A 22,758-nucleotide genomic window follows, 5' to 3' on the forward strand; every position below is an offset into this window, starting at 1 on the left:
GAAGCACATAAACGTGGAAATGCCCTGTGAAAATGTATATGTTTATGTATGTAAGGAACTGTGTGAACGGACTTTTGTTTGTGTTGATGACATCAGTTTGACATGCTTCTGAGATCATTCAGAATTCATTGACAGGTGTGTTTGACCTGTAGTGGGCCTCAGCCATCTGAGATTCTCCTTCCTGATTGGCTGAGACACAGCAGTGGCACCATTGACACCCATTGCTGTCCAATCAAAGTCAGCTAGCCAATCAGGGGAGAGGGGGCGGGGCTGGGTCGGAGCTCCGTGTCTGAATAGACACAGGGAGCTGTGACTCAGCTTGGGTGCCCCCATAGCAAGCTGTTTGCTGTGGGGGCACTGAACAGGAGGGAGAGGCCAGGATCACTGAAGAGGAAGACAGGAGCTGCTCTGTGCAAATCCACTGCAACAGAGCAGGTAAGTATAACATGTTTATTATTTTTATAGGAAAAAAACGAGACTTTACAACCACTTTAAACATTTTATATCTCCTTATTTTCTAATATAGTATGCCCACTGGGTGGCACTGCAAGCCATGCAATTTACAGAATGGTTTTGTGAAAATGGCACACATTACATTCAAACCTGTACAAAATGAATCCCAGCCATTTGATTCGGTGTACAAAGTTGTGATCATGGCAAATTAAAAACAGCAGCAAGAACTTTTATGGTTTGTTCATTTTAATATTTGTAGCTTGCAAACCAGCCTTGCAAGGTTAACCGTGCATTTACAGGGAAACCTTAGTTCAGTTTGATTCAACCTTTTTTTTGTTGTCATTGTCTTGTACCACACATCATAGCATTGAAAGAGTTCAAACAAGTTCAACATTTACAGTGCCGTGAAAAAGTATTCATATCCCCTTGACATTTTCCAAATGTTGTCATGTTACAACCAAAAACGTAAATGTATTTTAGTGGGATTGCAATTGTTTTCAGCCCCCTTTACTCTGATACCCCTAACTAAAATCTAGTGGAACCAATTGCCTTCAGAAGTCACCTAATTTAGAAAATAGAGTCCACCTGTGTGTAACTGAATCTCAGTATAAATATAGCTGTTCTGTGAAGCCCTCAGAGGTTTGTTAGAGAACCTTAGTGAACAAACAACATCATGAAGGCCAAGTAACACACCGGACAGGTCAGGGATAAAGTTGTGGAGAAGTTTAAAGCAGGCTTAGGTTAGAAAAAAATATCACAAGCTTTGAACATCTCACAGAGCAATACTCAGTCCATCTCCTGAAAATGGAAAGAGTACGGCACAACTGCAAACTTATCAAGACATGGTCATCCACCTAAACTGACAGGCAGAGCAAGGAGAGCATAAGCCCTGGTTCACACTGGAGCGTTATAACATGTCAAATCAGCGTCAATTGCCGTCAATGGCACCGCCCTAATCGGTGCGACGCCGCATCTGCGGCGCTGCACCCATTTCAAAAAGTCGTTTCTGTACTACTTTTTGTGATTTCGGGCTGAAACCTGCACAGATGTCTCTAAAATCGCGTCCGAAATTGACATGCGGGAGTGAAATCGTGCGAGTTCAGCTGAACTCACACGGCTTCGTTCCCGCAGCTCAGTGTGAACCTGGGCTTAATCAGAGAAGCAGCCAAGAGGCCCATGGTAACTCTGGAGGAGCTGCAGAGATCCACAGCTCAGGTGGTAGAATCTGTCCACAGGACAACTATTAGTTGTGCACTCTACAAATCTGGTCTTTATGGAAGAGTGGCAAGAAGAAAGCCATTGTTGAAAGAAAGCTATAGCCATCATTTACAGTGGATATAAAAAGTCTACACACCCCTGTTAAAATGTCAGGTTTCTGTAAAGTAAAAAAATAAGACAAAGATAATTCATTTCAGATTTTTTTTCCACCTTTTAATGTGACCTTTAAACGGTACTACTTAGTTGAACAACAAACTGAAATCTTTTAGGTGGAGGGAAGTAAAAGTGACAAACTAAAAAAATAAATATGGTTGCATAAGTGTACACACTCTTACACTAATACTTTGTTGAAGCACCTTTTGATTTTATTACAGCACTCAGTCTTTTTGGGTATGAGTCTATCAGCATGTCACATCTTGAATTGGCAATATTTGCCCACTCTTCTTTGCAAAAATAGTCAAAATTTGTCAGATTGCGAGGGCATCGCCTTTGCACAGCCCTTTTCAGATAACCCCACAAATTTTCAATCGGATTCAGGTCTGGGCCATTCCAAAACTTTAATCTTCTTCTGGCAAAGCCGTGCCTTTGTTGATTTGGATGTATGTGTTGGGTTGTTCTAATGCTGAAAGGTGAAGTTCCCCTTCATGTTCAGCTTTCCAGCAGAAACCTGAAGGTTTTGTGCCAATATTGACTGGTATTAGGAACTGGTCATAATTCCTCCTACCTTGACTAAGGCCCCTGTTCCAGCTGAAGAAAAACAGCCCCAAAGCATGATGCTGCCACCACTATGCTTTACTGTGGGTATGGTGTTCTTTTTGGTGATGTGCAGTGTTGTTTTTGCGCTAAACATATCTTTTGGAATTCTAGCCAAAAAAAGATCAACCTTGCTTTCATCAGACCATAACATATTTTCTCGAATTGTCTTCCAGGGCAGCATCCGAGAGATAGGCTCCTCCTCCCTGAAACAGGAAACACATTAGTCCACCATTATAAATTTCACAGTCTTACCTGCATGCCTCAGTTGTTTGTGCTTCCTCCGGACCCACAGAAGCAGCAAAGAAATGTTTATTATTTTACCTTGTCTCTGTGCTAGTTGCAGGAGACCCCCTGCCAGCATCCCATTCAGTCCAGCGGGCCTTGGGAGGGCAAGCAAGAGCAGCAAATCTGAGCAAAAATCTTGCTCTGCCTGAGATTTCACTCCTACAGTGGGGTCTGCAATCATCCCCCCCAATCTGAAACAATTGCACTGGCATTTTTCCCCATACCGAATGCTAGAGGGACCTGCTGCTGTTTCAATCTGGATGGCTGGTGATCTGTTTTGCCCCTGACCTCAGGCCGCACTGGATCCCACAAATGGCGCAGCATGGGTAGGTGTCAGTTTTTTTATTCCGTTTACCTACCGTCTGCCTGCCTCCACCGTGCTACCGCCATCGGCCTTCCACCGCATCCAGCAGAGCCGGCTCCTTTCCTCGTGGAGGCTCTGCGGGGTGTATCAAGATGACGCCGGAAAAACATCACTTCCAGTCACGCGGTTCCGGACAGCGGCCATTTTCCCGGAGTCTGGAGACTTCTAGGGTAAAATGCAGAGCGGTCACTTGCGGTGACATCACTTCCGGGAGGCGGGAATTTAAAAAAAAAAAAAAAAGCAGCAGAGTCCCCCTCCCTAATGAAATCTCAGGAAGGATGACACCAGCAACAGCGGCATGTGCAGGTACATCCACCAACCTGCACGGGGTCAGCTGGGGGTGGGGCCGGAGCTTAAGCAGGAAGCAGTTAAAAAGGCTCCTCTGAACAGAGGATCCTGGTGGCTGACCATGTCTGACGCTTCTCCACCCTGCCCTGCAGATCCTGCAAACCAGGACAGCTCCAAGGTAAGCCATAATATTCCAGGGTCACCTCTGTCTTAACCTCACTGAAAAAAACTGACCATTTACGGGCAGTCTTTAACCACCTTCCTCACGGGGACCCTTTTTGTGCTTGATTTCAGGCAAAGACCCCAGAGGAAAGGAAAACGAAAAGCAACAAAACATGTGCTTTGTGCAACCACTGGTTTTCACCTGAATGGAAAAAACCCTATGCCAAAAATGCCTAGACAAAATGGTGGCCAAAGAGTCACAAGGTTACCTGAGAGATCTGCTCAGCTCTTTTAAAAAAGAGATAAAGATCACCATGGCACCGCTAACCTCAGCAATTGAGAAGTTAGAAACGCCAACAAATGCCAGGAGACACTGATAACCTTCTCGAAGCTATAGCAGACACGCTAGGTATTAAAGAGCAAAAAAACGCAAAGCTCACACTACATGACAAGACGTATAAAGGGCTACAACCCAGGAAACCTAGAACATTTCCTGTACACCAAACTCTTAAAGATATCGTCAAAAAAAAGAGTTGGAAGACCCAGAGAGAAAACTCTTCATACCAGCTGCGGTCAAGTGCAGATATCCATTTGCAGAGACAGACACCAAAACCTGGGCTAAATGCCCCAAAGTGGATGCCTCTCTGGCAAAAGTCACAAATAAATCTGACTTGGCCTTTGACGACGCGGGTACCTTAAGCAACCCCATAGACAAGAAAATAGAAGCCCTTCTAAAGAGAGCCTGGGAAGCAGGGGCTGCAAATCTGAATCCGGCAATAGCTTCCACCTGCACAGCCCGCACTTTGTTAATCTGGTTAACCCAGCTTCAGGGACTACTGGAAAGTGACACACCTAGGGAAGAATTAATAAAAACCATCTCTACACCAGCCAGAGCGGCAGCTTTTTCTAGCAGATGCCTCAGTTGAAACCCTCAGAATATCTTCCACCGTGCTACTCAACTCAGCCCGAAGAGCCCTGTGACTGAAATCTTGGGGAGGTGATATCTGTTCTAAGAACAGATTGTGCGCAATTCCATTCACTGGAGAACTACTGTTCGGGCCTGAACTAGAAACGGTACTAGACAGGACCGCAGCAAAGAACAAGGGTTTTCCCCAAACCAAAAAGAAACCAGGGAAGGTGCCCTTTCATCAATTCAAAAAATTTAACAAGCCGGGAGCAAAGAAGCGCTGGGGACAGCAAAACGAAAAAGACAAGGATGAATTCACCCTCAAGCCTCCTAACCCAAAGAACAAAAAACAGTGACTGTCATCAGATGGGGGCCAGACTCGCAGCTTTTTCCCACCAATGGATAGAAGCAAAAAAAAACCAAATTCATCATACGTACCATAACTGATGGCTACACGATAGAATTTTCCACCCGACCCCAACCAAGTACCTAGTAACTATGCTACCAAAGGACAAAGATTGACCAAAGGCCTTTTTAGAGTCCCTGGAGAATCTACTGGATCAGAAAGTGATTCGCCATGTACCTCAAAAAGAGGAAAAAGGTGCTTTTATTCCCATATCTTTGCAAAGAAAAAACCATCAGGCAAGCTAAGGCTCATGCTGAACCTCAAGCCACTCAACAGAATATAATACAAAAAATTCAGAATGGAGTCTATTTACTCAATCAGAAACATCCTACCATGGAGACATTTATGGCGACCATAGACCTACAGGTTGCCTACCTATCCCCATCAAGGAGGATCATCAAAAATTCCTGAGGTTCGCAATACAAGGGCCAGCAACCACTCTGCACCTGCAATATACAGCTCTCCCTTTCGGCATCTCTTCGGCACCCAGAATCTTCTCAAAGATAATGGCAGAAGCGTTAACAGGTCTAAGACAACAAGGCATTGGCATAATACCATACCTAGACGATCTACTGTTCTTTGCAGATTCAGCAGAGACCCTACAGAGCAACCTGCGCACAAGTATGTCCTATCTGCAAAACCTGGGATGGATATTGAATGCAGAAAAATCACAGATGACCCCAAGCCAGAGAGCGGTATATTTGGGCTATGAACTGGACTCCAGACTTACTTAAAACCTTCCTAACGGAAGAAAAGAATGAAAAAAATCATGCAGGCAGTAACCTCTCTAAGAGGGACCAATGCCATTACAGTCAGACAAGGAATGGCAGTGCTAGGACTGATGACGTCTTCAATCCCAGCCATCACCTGGGTGCAGATTCACATGAGACCTCTACAGAATTACATTCTGTCTCAGTGGGATGGCAGCCACTCATCCCTAGATAAGTCCATTCCTGTTACGACCACAGTCAAACAAACTCTCCAATGGTGGCTCAATCCGCTTCTATACATCGAAGAGCGCAAATGGACTCAATCTGACCTAGTCAGGATCACCACCGATGTCAGCACCCTAGGCTAAGGGGCACACACGGAGGGCCTCTACACACAGGGAAAATGGAGTTCCAAATGGTCCCAAGCCTCCTCAAACATGAGAGCGCTAAAAGCTGTGGGGGGAACATTAAAAGCATTCAAACCAGCAATACAGGGGAGAGACGTAAAAATACAATCGGAAAACGCCACGACTGTGGCATACCTAAACAGGCAAGGAGGTACAAAGTCCCAAAGCTTGATGGGGCTGACAGAAACAATCCTACTATGGGCAGAATTAAACATAAGGTCAATATCAGGCATCCACCTGAAAGGAACAGACAATACGCTGGCAGACTTCCTGAGCCGGAAGACCATAAAACAGACGGAGTGGTCACTGAACCAAACGAATTTCGCACAAATCACTCAAAAGTGGAGGGTACCCGAGGTAGATCTGTTCGCCTCCAAAGCGAATGCAAGATCACCAACATTCTTCTCACTGGATCCCACAGATGGCAACAGCGGAGTAGATGCCTTCAGCCAAAGCTGAGGATGGCAACTGTGTTATGCATTCCCTCCAACTGCCATAATACCAAGAGTGATTCAAAAAATAAAGGCAAGAGAGAGCAACGGTGATACTAATAGCACAGCACTGGCCCCAAAGGGCATTGTTCAGCCACTTGAAGAACCTCAGCATCCAACCCCAATTGGCACTGATGGACCGGCCAGATCTCTCCTTACAGGGCTCAGTCAACCACCCAAACCATAGAATCCTGAAGCTTTTGGCTTGGTTACTGAAAGGGTAAGACTTCAGAACAAAGGGCTGTCAGACAAGGTGATCAATACCATTCTAGACAGCAGGAAGCCCGTGACTAGGGCAATCTATGAGAAAGTGAGGAAAAAGTTTATCTCCAGGAACAAAAACAAACCGATTCCCAACCGAGGGATAATCCCAACAATTCTGGATTTCCTGCAAGATGGAGCAGACAAAAATATCTCCCTTAGTACGCTGAAGGTACAAGTGGCAGCACTCTCCTCGATCATGGACACCAGACTCGCAGAGGATCCGCTGATAAAGCGATTCCTAATGTCACTTAAAAAAGCTAGACTGGCTAAAATGAATAGAACTCTTCCAACTTTGGACATGTACACGGTGCTTAGAGGGTTTCTCTCCCCTCCATTCGAACCGATGGAAGATGGCATAGACAAAAAACTCACTCTAAAAACTGCACTTCTTGTGGCCCTAGTATCGGCCAGAAGAGTGAGCGAAATCCAAGCCCTGTCTATAATGGAACCATGCTGCTTAATACATTTAGACAAAATAATTCTCTCGCTAGACCTGGCCTTTCTACCCAAGGTCTCTACAACATTCCATAGAACCCAAAATATCAGCATCCCTTCGCTTCCAAAAACTATGGACAGCAAAAAAAAGACACTTACAACAAACTCGATGTAACACACTCATAACATACAGTATCTCACAAAAGTGAGTACACCCCTCACATTTTTGTAAATATTTTATTCTATCTTTTCTTGTGACAACACTGAAGAAATGACACTTTGCTACAATGTAAAGTAGTGAGTGTACAGCTTGTATAACAGTGTAAATTTGCTGTTCCCTCAAAATAACGCAACACACAGCCATTAATGTCTAAACCGCTGGCAACAAAATTGAGTACACCCCTAAGTAAAGGTGTCCAAATTGGGCCCAAAGTGTCAATATATTGTGTGCCCACCACTATTTTCCAGCACTTAACCCTCTTGGGCATGGAGTTCACCAGAGCTTCACAGGTTGCCACTGGAGTCCTTTTCCACTCCTCCATGACGACATCACGGATCTGGTGGATGTTAAAGATCTTGCGCTCCTCCATCTTCCGCTTGAGGATGCCCCACAGATGCTCAATAGGGTTTAGGTCTAGAGACATGCTCGGCCAGGCCATCACCTTTACCCTCAGCTTCTTTAGCAAGGCAGTGGTCGTCTTGGAGGTGTGTTTGGGGTCGTTATCATGTTGGAATACTGCCCTGCGACCCAGTCTCTGAAGGGAAGGGATCATGCTCTGCTTCAGTATGTCACAGTACATGTTGGCATTCATGATTCCCTCAATGAACTGTAGCTCCTCAGTGCTGGCAGCACTCATGCAGCCCCAGACCATGACACTCCCACCACAATGCTTGACTGTAGGCAAGACACACTTGTCTTTGTACTCCTCACCTGGTTGCCGCCGCATACGCTTGACACCATCTGAACCAAATAAGTTTATCTTGGTCTCATCAGACCACAGGACATGATTCCAGTAATCCATGTCCTTAGTCTGCTTGTCTTCGGCAAACTGTTTGCGGGCTTTCTTGTGCATCATCTTTAGAAGAGGCTTCCTTCTGGGACGACAGCCATGCAGAACAATTTGATGCAGTGTGCGGCGTATGGTCTGAGAACTGACAGGCTGACCCCCCACCCCTTCAACCACTGCAGCAATGCTGGCAGCACTCAAATGTCTAATTTCCAAAGACAACCTCTGGATATGACATTGAGCATGTGCACTCAACTTCTTTGGTCGACCATGGCGAGGCTTGAACTGAGTGGACCCTGTCCTGTTAAACTGCTGTATGGTCTTGGCCACCGTACTGCAGCTCAGTTTCAGGGTCTTGGCAATCTTCTTATAGCCTAGGCCATCTTTATGTAGAGCAACAGTTCTCTTTTTCAGATCCTCAGTGACACCTGCTCCCCATTCACACTTTAGACCTTGTAACACTAACAAATCACATGACACCGGGGAGGGTAAATGACTAATTGGGCCCAATTTGGACATTTTCACTTAGGGGTGTACTCACTTTTGTTGCCAGCGGTTTAGACATTAATGGCTGTGTGTTGAGTTATTTTGAGGGGGCAGCAAATTTACACTGTTATACAAGCTGTACACTCACTACTTTACATTGTAGCAAAGTGTCATTTCTTTAGTGTTGTCACATGAAAAGTTATAATATTTACAAAAATGTGAGGGGGTGTGCTCACTTTTGTGAGATACTGTACCTCGAAAGAACGAAGGATTGGCGAAGAACAACCTCTCTTTTTGTCCTATATGCGGGAGTTACCAATGGGAAGCAGGCATCCAAGAATAACATCAGCAGGTGAATAAGAATGGCCATACAGACGACCTATGAGGCACAAAACCTCACTCCTCTAAGCGGGATCAGAGCACACACAACCAGAGCCTGGGAAACCTCGGTCGCAGAGAATGCAACTCCGGAGCAGATCTGCAGGGCAGCGACATGGTCGAGCCTCAGTACCTTCGCAAGGCACTATCGTATAGACCAGCTGTCCGACCAAGACAAGGCATTTGGTCGCAAGGTGCTCCAGTCTCTACCTCCACCCTAGTAAGTATTGCTTGATACATCCTCTCAGATGCTGCTCTGGAAGACGATTCGAGAAAATAGTTAGGTACCTGGTAACTCTTTTTCTAAGAAGTCTTCCAGGGCAGCACTAGTTCCCACCCTTAAACGACAAATACCAGGTACAATGGGGGAGCTTTAAACTTACTAAGATTTCCTTCGGTGCTTTACTACAACTGAGGCACGCAGGTAAGACTGTGAAATTTATAATGGTGGACTAATGTGTTTCCTGTTTCAGGGAGGAGGAGCCTATCTCTCGGATGCTGCCCTGGAAGACTTCTTAGAAAAAGAGTTACCAGGTACCTAACTCTATTTTCCCACATGCTTTTGGGAGAACTTCTGATATGTTTTTGCATAATTCAGCCAGGCTTGGATGTTTTTCTTCGTAAGAAAAGGCTTCCGTCTTGCCACTCTACCCCATGGCCCAGACATATGAAGAATACAGGAGATTGTAGTCATATGTACCACACAGCCAATACTTGCCAGATATTCCTGCAGCTCCTTTGACCACTTACGGACCGCCCGCCGTCGTTATACGGTGTCTGTTTGAAGGAGGATGTCGTTGTTATGGCAACTAGCCGCCATAACCCCGGTATCCCTGTCTTCAGCGGGCGGTCCGCTACAAGATAAAAGTGGTCTCTGCGGCGGATTCGCCGCAAGCTCACTTTTATCGGTGGCGGGAGAGGGCCCCCACCTCTTACTGGAGCCATCGGCGGAGGCGATTGCATCCTGTCAGTAGCTGGGTATGGAGACAAGTGAGGGGAAGATGGCTCCCACCCGTCTCCATATAATTGCTGGGCGGAAGCGACGTCAAAATGTTGCTTCCGCCCACAGCTCTTAAAGGGCCATTTTTTTAAAATAATTTTTTTAAATCACAATTTTTTTTTTTATTGTATTTTAGTCTAAATATGAGATCTGAGGTCTTTTTGGCCCCAGATTTCATATTTAAGAGGTCCTGTCATGCTTTTTTCTATTACAAGGGATGTTTACATTCCTTGTAATAGGAATAAAAGTGACATTTTTTTTTTTTAAAACAGTGTATAAAAAAAAAAAAAAAAAAAAGGAAAAATAATAATAAAAAAAAAAAAAAAATGTAAACGTGCCCCGTCTCGACGAGCTCGCGTGCAGAAGCGAACGCATACATGAGTAGCGCCCACATATAAAAACGGTGTTCAAACCACACATGTGAGGTACCACCGTGATCGGTAGAGTGAGAGCAATAATTCTAGCCCTAGATCTCCTCTGTAACTTAAAACATGCAACCTGTAGAATTTTTTAAACGTTGCCTATGGAGATTTTTAAGGGTAAAAGTTTGTCACCACTCCACGAGCGGTCGCAATTTTGAAGCGTGACATGTTGGGTATCAGTTTACTCCACGTAACATTACCTTTCACAAAATAAAAACAAATTGGGCTAACTTTACTGTTGTCTTATTTTTTAATTCAAAAAAGTGTATTTTTTTCAAAAAGAAAGTGCGTTTGTGAGACCGCTGCGCAAATATGATGTGACAGAAAGTATTGCAACGACCGCCATTTTATTCTCTAGGGTGTTAGAAAAAAAATGTATAATGTTTGGGGGTTCCAAGTAATTTTCTAGCAAAAAAAAATGTTTTTAACTTGTAAACAACAAATCTCAGAAAGAGGCTCGGTCCTTAAGTGGTTAATGTTACTGTCTTTTCATCAATTTTGGAGGGACGTCCAGTTCTTTTTAATGTCACTGTTGTGCCATATTTTCTCCACTTGATAACTGTCTTCACTATGTTCCATGGTATATTTAATGCCTTGGAGATTCTTTTGTACCCTTCTGACTGATACCTTTTAACAATGAGATCCCTCTGATGCTTTGGAAGCTCTCTGCGGACCATGGCTTTGCTGTAGGATGCGACTAAGAAAAAGTCAGGAAAGACCTACCAGAACAGCTGAACTTTATTTGGGGTGAATCATAGGCGCCCTAAATGATACCAGGTGTGTACCGACTCCTATTTAACATCAGTTTGAATGTGATTGCTTAATTCTGAACACAGCTACAACCCCAATTATAAGAGGGTGTGCACACTTATACAACCACACGATTTTTTTTTTTTTATTTTTACTTCCCCTCCCTAAAAGATTTCAGTTTGTTTTTAAATTGAGTTGTACAGTTTATAGGTGACATTAAAGGTGGAAAAAGTTCTGAAATGATTTATCTTTGTCTATTTTTTTTACATCACAGAAACCTGACATTTTAACAGGGGTGTGTAGACTTTTTATATGCACTGTACACTTACAGTGCCTTGAAAAGGTATTCGTACCAATTGACATTTTTCACATTTTGTCATGTTACAACCAAAAACGTAAATGTATTTTATTGGGATTTTTTTTTTTTCATTCTAGAGAATGAAATGTTTGCCAATTCTTCTTTGCAAAATAGCTCAAGCGCTGTCAGATTGGATAGAGAGAGTTTGTGAACAGCAATTTTCAAGTCTTGCCACAGATTCTCAATTGGATGTAGGTCTGGACTTTGACTGGGTCATTCTAACACAAATATTATTTCATCTAAACCATTCAGCTGTAGCTCTGACTGTATGTTTAGAGTCGTTGTCCTGCTGAAAGGCGAACCTCCGCCCCAGTCTCAAGTCTTTTGCAGACTCAGTTTTCTTCTAAGATTGCCCTGTATTTGGGTCCATTCATCTTCCCATCAACTCTGACCAGCTTCCCTGTCCCTGCTGAAGAAAAGCATCCCCACAACATGGTGCCGCCACCACCATGTTTTATAGTGGGAACGGTGTGTTCAGGGTGATGTGCATTGTTAGTTTTCCACCACACATTTTTTTTCTGTATTTTGCTTTTAGGCCAAAAAGTTAAATTTGGGTCTCATCTGACCAGAGCAGCTTCTTCCACATGTTTGCTGTGTTCCCCACATATCTTCTCGCAAACTGCAAGCGGGACTTCTTAAGGCTTTTTTTCAACACTGGCTTTTAACATGGGCCTCTTGGCTGCTTCTCTGATTAACACTCTCCTTGCCCAGCCTGCCAGTTTATGTGGGCAGCCACGTTTTGGCAGGTTTGCAGTTGTGCCATACTCTTTCCATTTTCGGATGAAAAATTGAAGAGTGCGAAATTCAAAGCTTGGGATATTTTTTTTTATAACATAACCCTGCTTTAAACTTCTCCACTACTTTTCCCCTAAACTGTCTGGTGTGTTCCTTGGCCTTCAAGATACTGTTTGTTCACTAAGGTTTTCTAACAAACCTCTGAGGGCTTCACAGAACAGCTGTATTTATACTGAGATTCATTACACACAGGTGGACTCTTCTTACTAATTAGGCGACTTCTGATGACAGTTGGTTCCACTAGATTTTAGTTAGGGGTATCAGAGTAAAGGGGACTGAATACAAATGCACCCCACACTTTCCAGATATTTGTAAAAAAAAAAATGAAAACCATTTATCATTTTCCTTCCACTTCACAATTATGTGCAACTTTGTGTTGGTCTATAAAATCCCAATAAAATACATTTACATTTTTGATTGTAACATGACAAAATGTGGAAAATTTCAAGGGAAATAAATACTTTTTCAAGGCACACTAACTCTAATTTGATGAGCTATAGAGGGTTACAAAGTGATGCCTTTGTAAAATTTGGGGTATTGTAGTTTGTCTCCATTTTGTGGGTGCACACAGTTTTGAGGCCTGAAATATTTGGTATATATAGTTTCTCACAAAAGTACACTCCTCACATTTTTGTAAATATTTTATTATATCTTTTCATGTGACAACAACCATGCAGACCAATTTGATGCAGTGTGCGGCGTATGGTCTGAGCACTGGCAGGCTGACCTTCAACTTCTGCAGCAATCATACGTCTATTTCCCAAAGACAACCTCTGGATATGACACTGAGCACGTGCACTCAACTTCTTTGGTCGACCATGGCTATTCTGAGTGGAACCTGTCCTGTTAAACCGCTGTATGGTCTTGGCCACCGTGCTGTAGCTCAGTTTGAGTCTTGGCAATCTTCTTATAGCCTAGGCCATCTTTATGTAGAGCAACCATTCTTTTACCCACCTGAGACCTTGTAACACTAACGAGTTACATGACACTGGAGAGGGAAAATGGCTAATTTGGACATTTTCACTTAGGGGTGTACCCACTTTTGTTACCAGCGGTTTAGACATTAATGGCTGTGTGTTGAGTTATTTTGAGGGGACAGCAAATTTACACTGATATACAAGCTGTACACTCACTGCTTTACATTGTAGCAAAGTGTAATTTCTTCAGTGTTGTCACATGAAAAGTTATAATAAGATATTTACAAAAATTGTGAGGGGTGTACTCACTTTTGTGAGATACTGTATGTCCACCTTTTATATTTTACAAACAATGAAGATTATATTGTGTTTGTGTGCACTAAAATTAAGTTTTAATGTATTTTTTTATTGAAAGTATAGTTTTGATACACATCTGCCATGGGTTTGATAAACAGTAGCAACTTTTTATTTTATAGTTTTTCTGCTTTCAGAAAATATATAATGTTTTGGGGGTTATAATTATTCCAAGGGCTCCTTTACAATAGCTGTAAGGACTGCTGCTCCTCTGAAAAGTGACCTGTGTTTGAATTGCTTTTCAGAGGCGTTTGTTCTCACCGCCTGTTTTAACCTCCTACATATCGCACTACCGTGTCGCAACCGAGTTAGTGCCCGCTGAACACGACAGGGGGTATACTTCCTGCTGAAGCTGTTAAGTAAAGCATCGTGGGTGTAGCATGTGTACACTTTGCGCCGCTGTCTTTGCAGCTATATGAGGAGCAGCAATAAAAACACTGCTCAACTGCATGGTTTTGCCCCCCCCCCAACCACTTCTGTAAACAAGCCCTTAAAGTGTTACTAAACCCACAACAGTAAAATCAGTCTGTGCTGTAAGGGGGCTGTTTGATCTTCTCTGATCCTCCACTTTTTTCACTGTCCCCAATCCATCTCCTGATAGGACAGAGCTTTTGGAGTCACTCTGCACATGCTCAGTTTGATGTGTACTGCTAGAGAGTTTTTTTTTTTTCTTGAGAGGGTGCATGTGATCGGCACAGGGCCAGTCGGCGGAGAATGCAAACTCTTCTTACAAGCTTTGACCAGACACTGATTGAAGTCACAAGGCTGCTATATGCTGCTGATGAGAAAAGGTATTTAGCAGTTCATATTTACTAAAATAATTGCATTTCCATGTTCTGTGTACTATGGGAGACCGGATACAGTGAATGCAGGGTTCTGGGTTTAGTAACACTTTAAGGTCAAAATGCAAAAAAAAAAAAAAAAAAATATGAACAAATTTGGTCTGGCAGTGAAAAGGTATATTTATAATAATTTATCTGTGCAGGGGAGAGAATGGACCAGGTGGCTTTGTTGTTCTAAAGAGCTCCCGGAACCCATCTGTCTGCACTTTTATCTGGATCCTCAACACTGATTTGAAGGTGAGCTTAAAGGAAAACACAGATGAATTGTTTCTTGCTTGTGACATGCTGAATGAACAAATGTAATTTATGTCATTGGCTTTCTTTACTGACATTTTTACAGTCTTGTAAACTATATTCCTGAATTACTCTAGAAGCGGGAGAAACTCGCATATGCATGTTATATAATCTTAAAACAACTGCTGACTCAAGCTTGGTCCCTACTGGTTACCCTCTGTATGACTTTCTTGTTTTCACAAACTGCAATAGATGTCAGTTGCAACAAATGCATCATTGCAAATCATAATATGCTGTTTTGAAAACATAATTTAGTAAAACTATGCATCAACATTGAAGGAACATGCCCCGAGGAAAAACATGTTGACTTATTGCTTGGAAACTTTGAATTACTGACCCAGAAGATTTATGCAGATACAGAATTAAGACTTTTCTCCATTTTTTTTTTTCTCAGCCTGCAAGTTTTATTACTTTAATGGGTATTTTTTTATTGGGCTTATTCGCCTGTGTTGACATGTATCTGCCCCTGTGCTTTGGACGTCCCTTGGTTGCTTAACCACTTCAGCCCCGGAGGATTTGGCTGCTCAATGACCGGAGCACTTTTTACAATTTGGCACTGCGCTGCTTTAACTGGTAGTTGTGCGGTCATGCAATGCTGTACCCAAACGAAATTTGGGTCCTTTTTTTTTCTTTGATGGTATTTGATTGCTTCTGCGATTTCTATTTTTTGCGATATAAATGGAAAAAGACCGAAAATGTTGATAAAAAAATATTTTCTCTTATTAAAAAAACAAAAATTAGTAAACTGAATTTTAGTCATACATTTAGGCCAAAATGTATTCAGCCACATGTCTTTGGTAAAAAAAAAAATGTCAATAAGCGTATATTTATTGGTTTGCGCAAAAGTTATAGCGTCTACAAACTAGGGTACATTTTCTGGAATTTCCACAGCTTTTAGTTTGACTACCTATCCCATTTCTTGAGGTGCTAAAATGGCAGGGCAGTACAACCCCCCCCCCCCCAATGACCCCATTTTGGAAAGTAGACACCCAATGGAAATAGCTGAGAGGCACGTTGAGCCCATTGAATATTTTATTTTTTTGTCACAAGTGATTGAAAAATGACTAAAAAATAAAATTACACGAGGGGCGTGGCCTGGACAGCGATGTGAGCAGACGTGTGTGACTGAAGCTCCGCTCGCAGCAGATCCTTCTACTTACATCCTTTGCCTCAGAAACACTGCAATCGAATACTAAACCCCTTGGGAGCTGGCACACCAACCCGGGTACACTATGTCTCCGCCGAGACGGAATACCGCTGCCTCTTCCTCGCTGGAGCGGTACCGGAGGACGGAGCGGGACTCTGAGGGACAAGATGGCGCCGCGCCAGCAGCACACGCGGCTTCCCCTGCAGCTCAAGAGCCGGACGGCACTGCTAAGGTATTGGAAGCAATATCCCTATGCCAATCCACTCTGACATCCAAGATAGAGGAGGTAAAAATGGACATTTCACTCATAAGGCATGACATGACCAAACTCAGGGAACGGGTCACTGAAGCTGAGACTAGGCTCGGGCGGGCAGAGGACACACTATACCCTATGCAGCACTCACAAGAAGACCTGCAGCGCCAGTTGCAACAGTTAGCACAAAAGCATGACGACTTGGAGAACCGGACCCGCAGGTCCAACCTCCGGTTTATTGGACTACCGGAGGGTTCTGAGGGTACTGATCCAGCCACCTTTCTTGAGCAGCTTTTGATTGCTACATATGGCAGAGAGGCCTTCTCGGCAACATTTGTAGTGGAGCGCGCCCACCGCATGCCGGCTCGGCGCCCGCCTGAAGGGGCGCCCCCACGAACTTTCATTGCAAAATTATTAAACTTCAGGGACCGAGACGCGGTCCTACGCCTAGCCAGACTGAAGGGAAACATCCCATTTCAATCCGGATCCATCTCAGCGTTTCCGGACTTCTCGGCGGAGGTCCAACGACAAAGAGCGCGATTCACTGAAGTCAAACGCCGTCTGAGAGCACACCACATTAAGTATGCAATGCTGTTCCCAGCCCGCCTTCGAATTGTCGGTGAAGATCGAGTACATTTTTTTGAAGTCCCAACTCTGGCCTCAGCGTGGCTGGACCAACAAGACGCACAAAAGAACCGACCTGCATAAACCACACTTTGCCTGGCAATAATACGTGAGTGTTACTCTACAACTCCCCCTATGCACCACCCTTTATGACTGCCATAACATACGGCCATAGATGTGCCTACAGTGATCCCAAACTATATGCCACTGGAGAGTTACTGATAACTACACGGCATGCTCCTGAACCTGGTCGCAAGCGACCCTACTCATTACTTGGCAACTTCTTGAAGATACCAAAGAGCCTTCAAGGCTGTGCGAAATGTAAGTGACCCACCCCACGTAGCCCATAAATCCTCCTAAAACTGCCCTCATACCTTCCATTTCTGTTTTGAGCAGTCGCTCCTCTTGTGTCATTTGACCAGTTTTCTTATTTTACTTTCCCTGAACCCTCACCACGTTACTAACTGCTCCAAACCGGAATATGGGAAATGTCACCAGTCTAGAATCTTAACATATATGCGGTACCTGCTATAGACTTTGCCCATCCCTATCTACTAGAAGCTGCGGCGGAGTACAGATTCAGATCTGGGAGATTCCCGCACTAACTGCTAACCCCTACAGTGTTTGCTTCATCGCTGGACTGTTACCCAGTATTTGTTCGCCCCCCTTTGGGAGATTGTTGTTCCGCCACTGGCGCTGCCAAATAGGCTACCGCCACTGCCGGTATGTTCAATGTGCAACATAGCACAAGTTTTGGGATATATGCCCCAGTCAAGTTTGGGCGACTGAGGGCAGGGAGGGTGGGAGGGGAAAATGTTATGGTTAATGTTAAGATAAAGAACATATATAATAATTTGCAATGCATTGAAATGAACGTATGTACATGTTATTTCGGGAAAGGAAGAAGCGGAGGTACATTTGTATTAGTGTGGAGAGGGTCGGCATGGGTCCCGAATAGACATCTTGCTCATATTCTCTCTATAAAATTGCTGTGCCTCAAGTATGGCTAACTTAAAATTCCTCACCTGGAATGTCCGAGGGATCAGAGACAAACTAAAACGCACGGCAATTTTTACCTGCCTCAAAACATACCGTGCAGATATAACTGTATTAGTCGAGACACACGTTACAGGACAGCTCCAGCTTGCGCTGAAGCGGCCCTGGATAGGATGGGCGTTCCATGCCACCCACTCTCCATACTCTCGGGGGGTTTCAGTTCTCATTGCTAAAACTACCCCTTTTGCAATCATCTCGGTGCGTACAGACCCCCAAGGCAGCTTTATCTTCATACACTGCACACTATGTGGCTCGCAATATTTGATTTTAGCATTCTACATACCCCCGCCATACAAATCCAATCTAATCACAGAAGGCTTACTTTACATGACACAGCACCCCAACATACCAGCAATCTGGTTGGGAGATTTCAATATGGTTTTGAACCCCCAGATGGATAGAATACAATCAAGCCAGAATGCCCATCTCCCTGACACCACTAGACTAGGACGCACGCTAAAAGAATTTTCATTGACTGACGCATGGAGATACAAACACCCCCATGATCAGATATATTCATGCTTCTCGGCAACCCACTCCTCCATGTCCCGAATAGACCTTATCCTAATCTCTGACACACTAACCCCCCGACTAACAGGCTCAGGTTACAACACTAGATCCCTTTCTGACCATGCCCCATGTTGGGCAACCCTTCAACTAGCCCAAAACACAGGACCCCACACCTGGCGTCTACACCCCTTCTGGCTCTCCATGCTGAAAGACCAAGAGGATATACACAAAGAATGGCAATTCTACCTAAATGTCAACAGAGACACTGCCTCTGTGGGACACGTTTGGGAAGCCTATAAGTTACACGTTCGCACAGTCCTCTCCTCGCGTATAAACAGAATAAAAGCCTCTTCCGCCCTAATTATTAACCAAGCCTTAGACAAAGCAGATTTACTAGTAAAAGAATTTCACAAAGACCCCACTCAGGACAGAGCAACAGCAATCAAACTACACACCCGCCTCTTAGACCACTTGCAATACGAAAACGCTAAAAAAAAACTTTTTTTTCTAAAACAACGTATATTTGAACAAGGGGAAAGAGCCGGTAAACTATTAGCATACTTGGCTCACCAGGACACTAACCCCCCAGTGGTAGTAACCCTACTAGGCCCTCATAACGACATACTCTCCGACCCCCCTTTAGTTGCAGAAGTATTTCGGAAATACTATTTAGATTTATATTCCTCCAAGGTGGGAGTCACTGCCCAGGAGACTAGAGCGTTTCTTCGAGATGTCCCCTTTCCACAACTATCTGAGACCCAACTACAAGACCTAGAGGCCCCTCTTACCGTGGACGAGATTGCCCTAGCTATAGCCTCGTTAGCACCATCCAAGGCACCAGGTGGAGATGGTATACCATTAGACTTTTACGCAGCATACTTGGACATACTAGCTCCTGAGCTCCTGAAATTATATAATCACATCTTTGAAACAGAATCCCTACCCAAAACTCTTCGCCAGGCAGTAATTATAGTAATCCCCAAACCAGGCAAAAACCCCCAACTACCAGAATCATATCGCCCAATCTCGCTTCTCCAGGCTGACATTAAAATACTAGCCAAAATACTAGCTATGCGCCTCAATACGAGTATTCTCTCCCTCATTCATCCTGATCAGACGGGATTCATGCCTGGTAAAAACACAGCAATGAACCTCAGACGCCTCTACATGAACATTCAAGCAGACCACGAGAACACGGGTGATAGAGCGATAATAGCACTTGACGCCGCAAAGGCGTTCGATTCGGTAGAATGGGGATACCTCTGGGAATGCCTCAGGGGCTATGGATTCGGACCTAATTTTATAAAATGGGTACAACTACTATATTACTCACCTACGGCTAGCGTGGTAGTGAATGGATGGACATCTGATCCCTTCCCTCTGGGTAGAGGAACTCGCCAGGGATGCCCACTATCCCCTTTACTGTATGCCCTGGCGGTGGAACCCCTTGCCATATCCCTTAGGCAGAATCCACACATTCAGGGGCTACGGGTGGGACCTGTGACAGAGACGTTAAGTTTGTATGCAGATGACATGCTTCTCTATCTAGAGGATACTGGCCCATCACTGCAGGCAGTTCTATCGACCATCGAGGAATTTGGTAAACACTCAGGTCTCAGTATGAATTGGTCCAAATCCCAGATCCTCCCCCTTGATATGACATCTCCAACACACACTGCAGCTTCCCTCCCCCTGCAGAGAGTTGCCTCTATAAAATATCTAGGTATAGAGATTACTAGGCACCCACTGGACTTTATCGCCAACAATATAGAACCACTTTTCTCTTATTTAAAATCTCGTACACAAACATGGGCAAGACTCCCACTGGGAATAATGGGTAGAGTCAACTTGTTCAAGATGATACTACTGCCAAAGTTCCTCTATGTGCTCTGGAACTCCCCAATACTCATTCCCCTTAAAATCTTTAAAACAATTGATACAATCATTAATTCTTTTATTTGGGGCCCCCATAGACACAAATTGGCCTGGAACACGCTCAAGAACCCGACCTCCTCTGGAGGTGCAGCTTTACCGGACTTATACACTTATTATATAGCAGCTCAGCTCTCACACTTTTATTACATTCACAAGACTGATGGAGAAAGATACCAATTCTTAGTATGCAAACAAGCTAATAGTAACTTGTACTCCCCACTACAAGTCCTACTTAGAGGTGGGAACAAAAGACATAAAAGACATAAAAGAGAAGACCGAAACCTGTTACTGTCCCAACACAGAAGCATATGGGAACGGGCGTCCAAACTTATCGGAGCTGACTTCTTTCACTCGCACACACCTCTATGGCGCAACCCTCAACTGAATGAGCTGATATCCCTACCTGGGGCTACCAGCTGGGCCGCTAAGGGGATAGTGTTCCTATTCCAGGTCCTTACTATATTTGGTGTGAGACATTTTCAAACACTATGTGAGGAATTTGACCTCCCCCCCCACATGCAATTTAGCTACATGCAACTAAAACACGCGCTTCAGGCTCAGTTTGCGAGTGGTCTCCCCAACCCACAGACACTGTCTTTGGTAGACGTAATAACAGGAACAAACCCAGACAAACTTATCTCCACCCTCTACACTTTACTGCGAAACAAGTCGGTAGCAAGGATCACTGACACGGCAAGGATTAGATGGGAAGAGGACGTAGGGCCAATAGACATATCAGACTGGGAGGATATACTCGAGAATGTAAAAAAAACGTCACCTAAGATTTCAGAACGCCTAACTCAACTGTATATAATACACAAATCCTATCTCACGCCTTCTAGAATTGCCAAATTCTCCCCACATCAAAACCCGCACTGTCCGAGATGCTCTGGTAACCCATGCTCGTTCTTCCACCTACTATGGCTATGTCCGGAGATACAAAGTTACTGGACGCAGATTATAAAATTCCTCCACGACCACATGGGATCACCGGTGCAACTTGACCCCAAAGTATGCCTCTTCGGCCTACTTCCAGATGCCACTACAGATAGATCCCTAATCATATTTCTCAGCGAATCATTATTTTGCGCCAGGAAATTAATTGCCAAACATTGGTTGTGTACAGACCCTCCCACCATACAGTCTTGGCTTAGAGAAGTGAACGCATCATTACCATACAAAAAGGTTATGTACAAACACAGGGGATGCCCCAACAAGTACCATAAAATATGGGACAAATGGTTAAACAATGCCAACACATGTGAGTTAATTTACGACAGTAATCTGTGCACCCGCTATAAGTGACATGATAACTATCCAACACATTGCCGTAATGTGATATACTGTAGTCTTTATCAAATGTTACAACTTCTATCTTTGGTAGTGATGTCTTGTGAAAATGCCAATTGCCGTCACTTAAAGTCTTATAAGTATACATGCGCTGCCGCACTCCATGAGATACATTGTATTCATCTGCATTCAATGTACAATATCCTTTCATACGTCTGTATGTCATGCAACTATCAATGTATGCTGACCTTTTCTATTCATAATAAACATGTTCTTTTTTAAAAAAAAAAAAAAAAAAAAAAAAAAATTACACAAAATTGTCACTAAATGATATATTGCTCACTCATGCCATGGTTATATGTGGAATTACACCCAAAAATACATTCTGCTGCTTCTCCTGAGTATGGGGATACCACATGTGTGAGACTTTTTGGCAGCCTAGCCACGTACGGGGCCCCCGAAAACCAATCACCGCCTCCAGGCTTTCTAAGGGCGTAAAATAGTGATTTCACTTCCTCACTACCTGTAGCAATTTCGGGGCCATGAAATGACAAGATAGCACAAAACCCCCCCAAATTAGCCTATTTTGGAAAGAAGACACACAAGCTATTTGCTGAGAGGCATGTTGAGTCCATGGAATATTTTCAATTTTGCCACAAGTTTTGGGAAAATTAAATTTTTATCTTTTTTTTTTTTTAATAATTTTGTAATTTTCCCGAAACTTCCCGAAAAAATATTCCATGAACTCAACATGCCTATCAGCAAATAGATTGGGGTGTCTACTTTCCAAAAAGGGGTCATTTTGGGGGGGGTTGAACTGTCCTGGCATTTTATGCACAACATTTAGAAGCTTATGTCACACATCACCCACTCTTCTAACCACTGGAAGACAAAGCCCAGTAAAACACAGTAAACAGTAAAGTATAAAAGAATTATATACCTGTAAAGTAAACATGATAAAACATAGTAACAATAAAACATTGAAGTAAAAATAAAAAATCCAAAGCACCAAAAAGAATCTAACTATTGGTATGAATAAGTGATACCATATTAATTAACAGCTGCAGTGAATAAGACCTTGCAAGTGCAAAATTATACTAATAATAAAAAATATACAGCGCTAAGTGCCACAAATGTTAAATAAATATCACATTTGAAAACTGATGCGACTTTGAAAAATAGCTAAACAGATAA

The 22,758-nt window shown here is 43.6% G+C and overlaps 1 protein-coding gene across 4 annotated transcripts in view; it reads left to right on the forward strand.

Annotated features, from left to right (window-relative positions):
- Window positions 1-22,758, forward strand: part of STARD3 (StAR related lipid transfer domain containing 3) — a 152,646-nt gene that overhangs the window by 120,784 nt on the left and 9,104 nt on the right. For 3 of the 4 annotated variants that reach the window (XM_073608357.1, XM_073608355.1, XM_073608356.1), the window contains one exon: window positions 14,599-14,692. In XM_073608357.1, coding sequence (XP_073464458.1) covers window positions 14,599-14,692 — 94 coding nt within the window. Of the gene's footprint in view, window positions 1-11,101; window positions 11,217-14,598; window positions 14,693-22,758 lie in introns of all 4 variants that reach the window. The other variant, XR_012236931.1, reaches the window with a different exon arrangement.

The sequence above is a fragment of the Aquarana catesbeiana genome, linkage group LG12 (genome assembly GCF_042186555.1).
Source record: "Aquarana catesbeiana isolate 2022-GZ linkage group LG12, ASM4218655v1, whole genome shotgun sequence".
Classification (NCBI taxonomy): domain Eukaryota; kingdom Metazoa; phylum Chordata; class Amphibia; order Anura; family Ranidae; genus Aquarana; species Aquarana catesbeiana.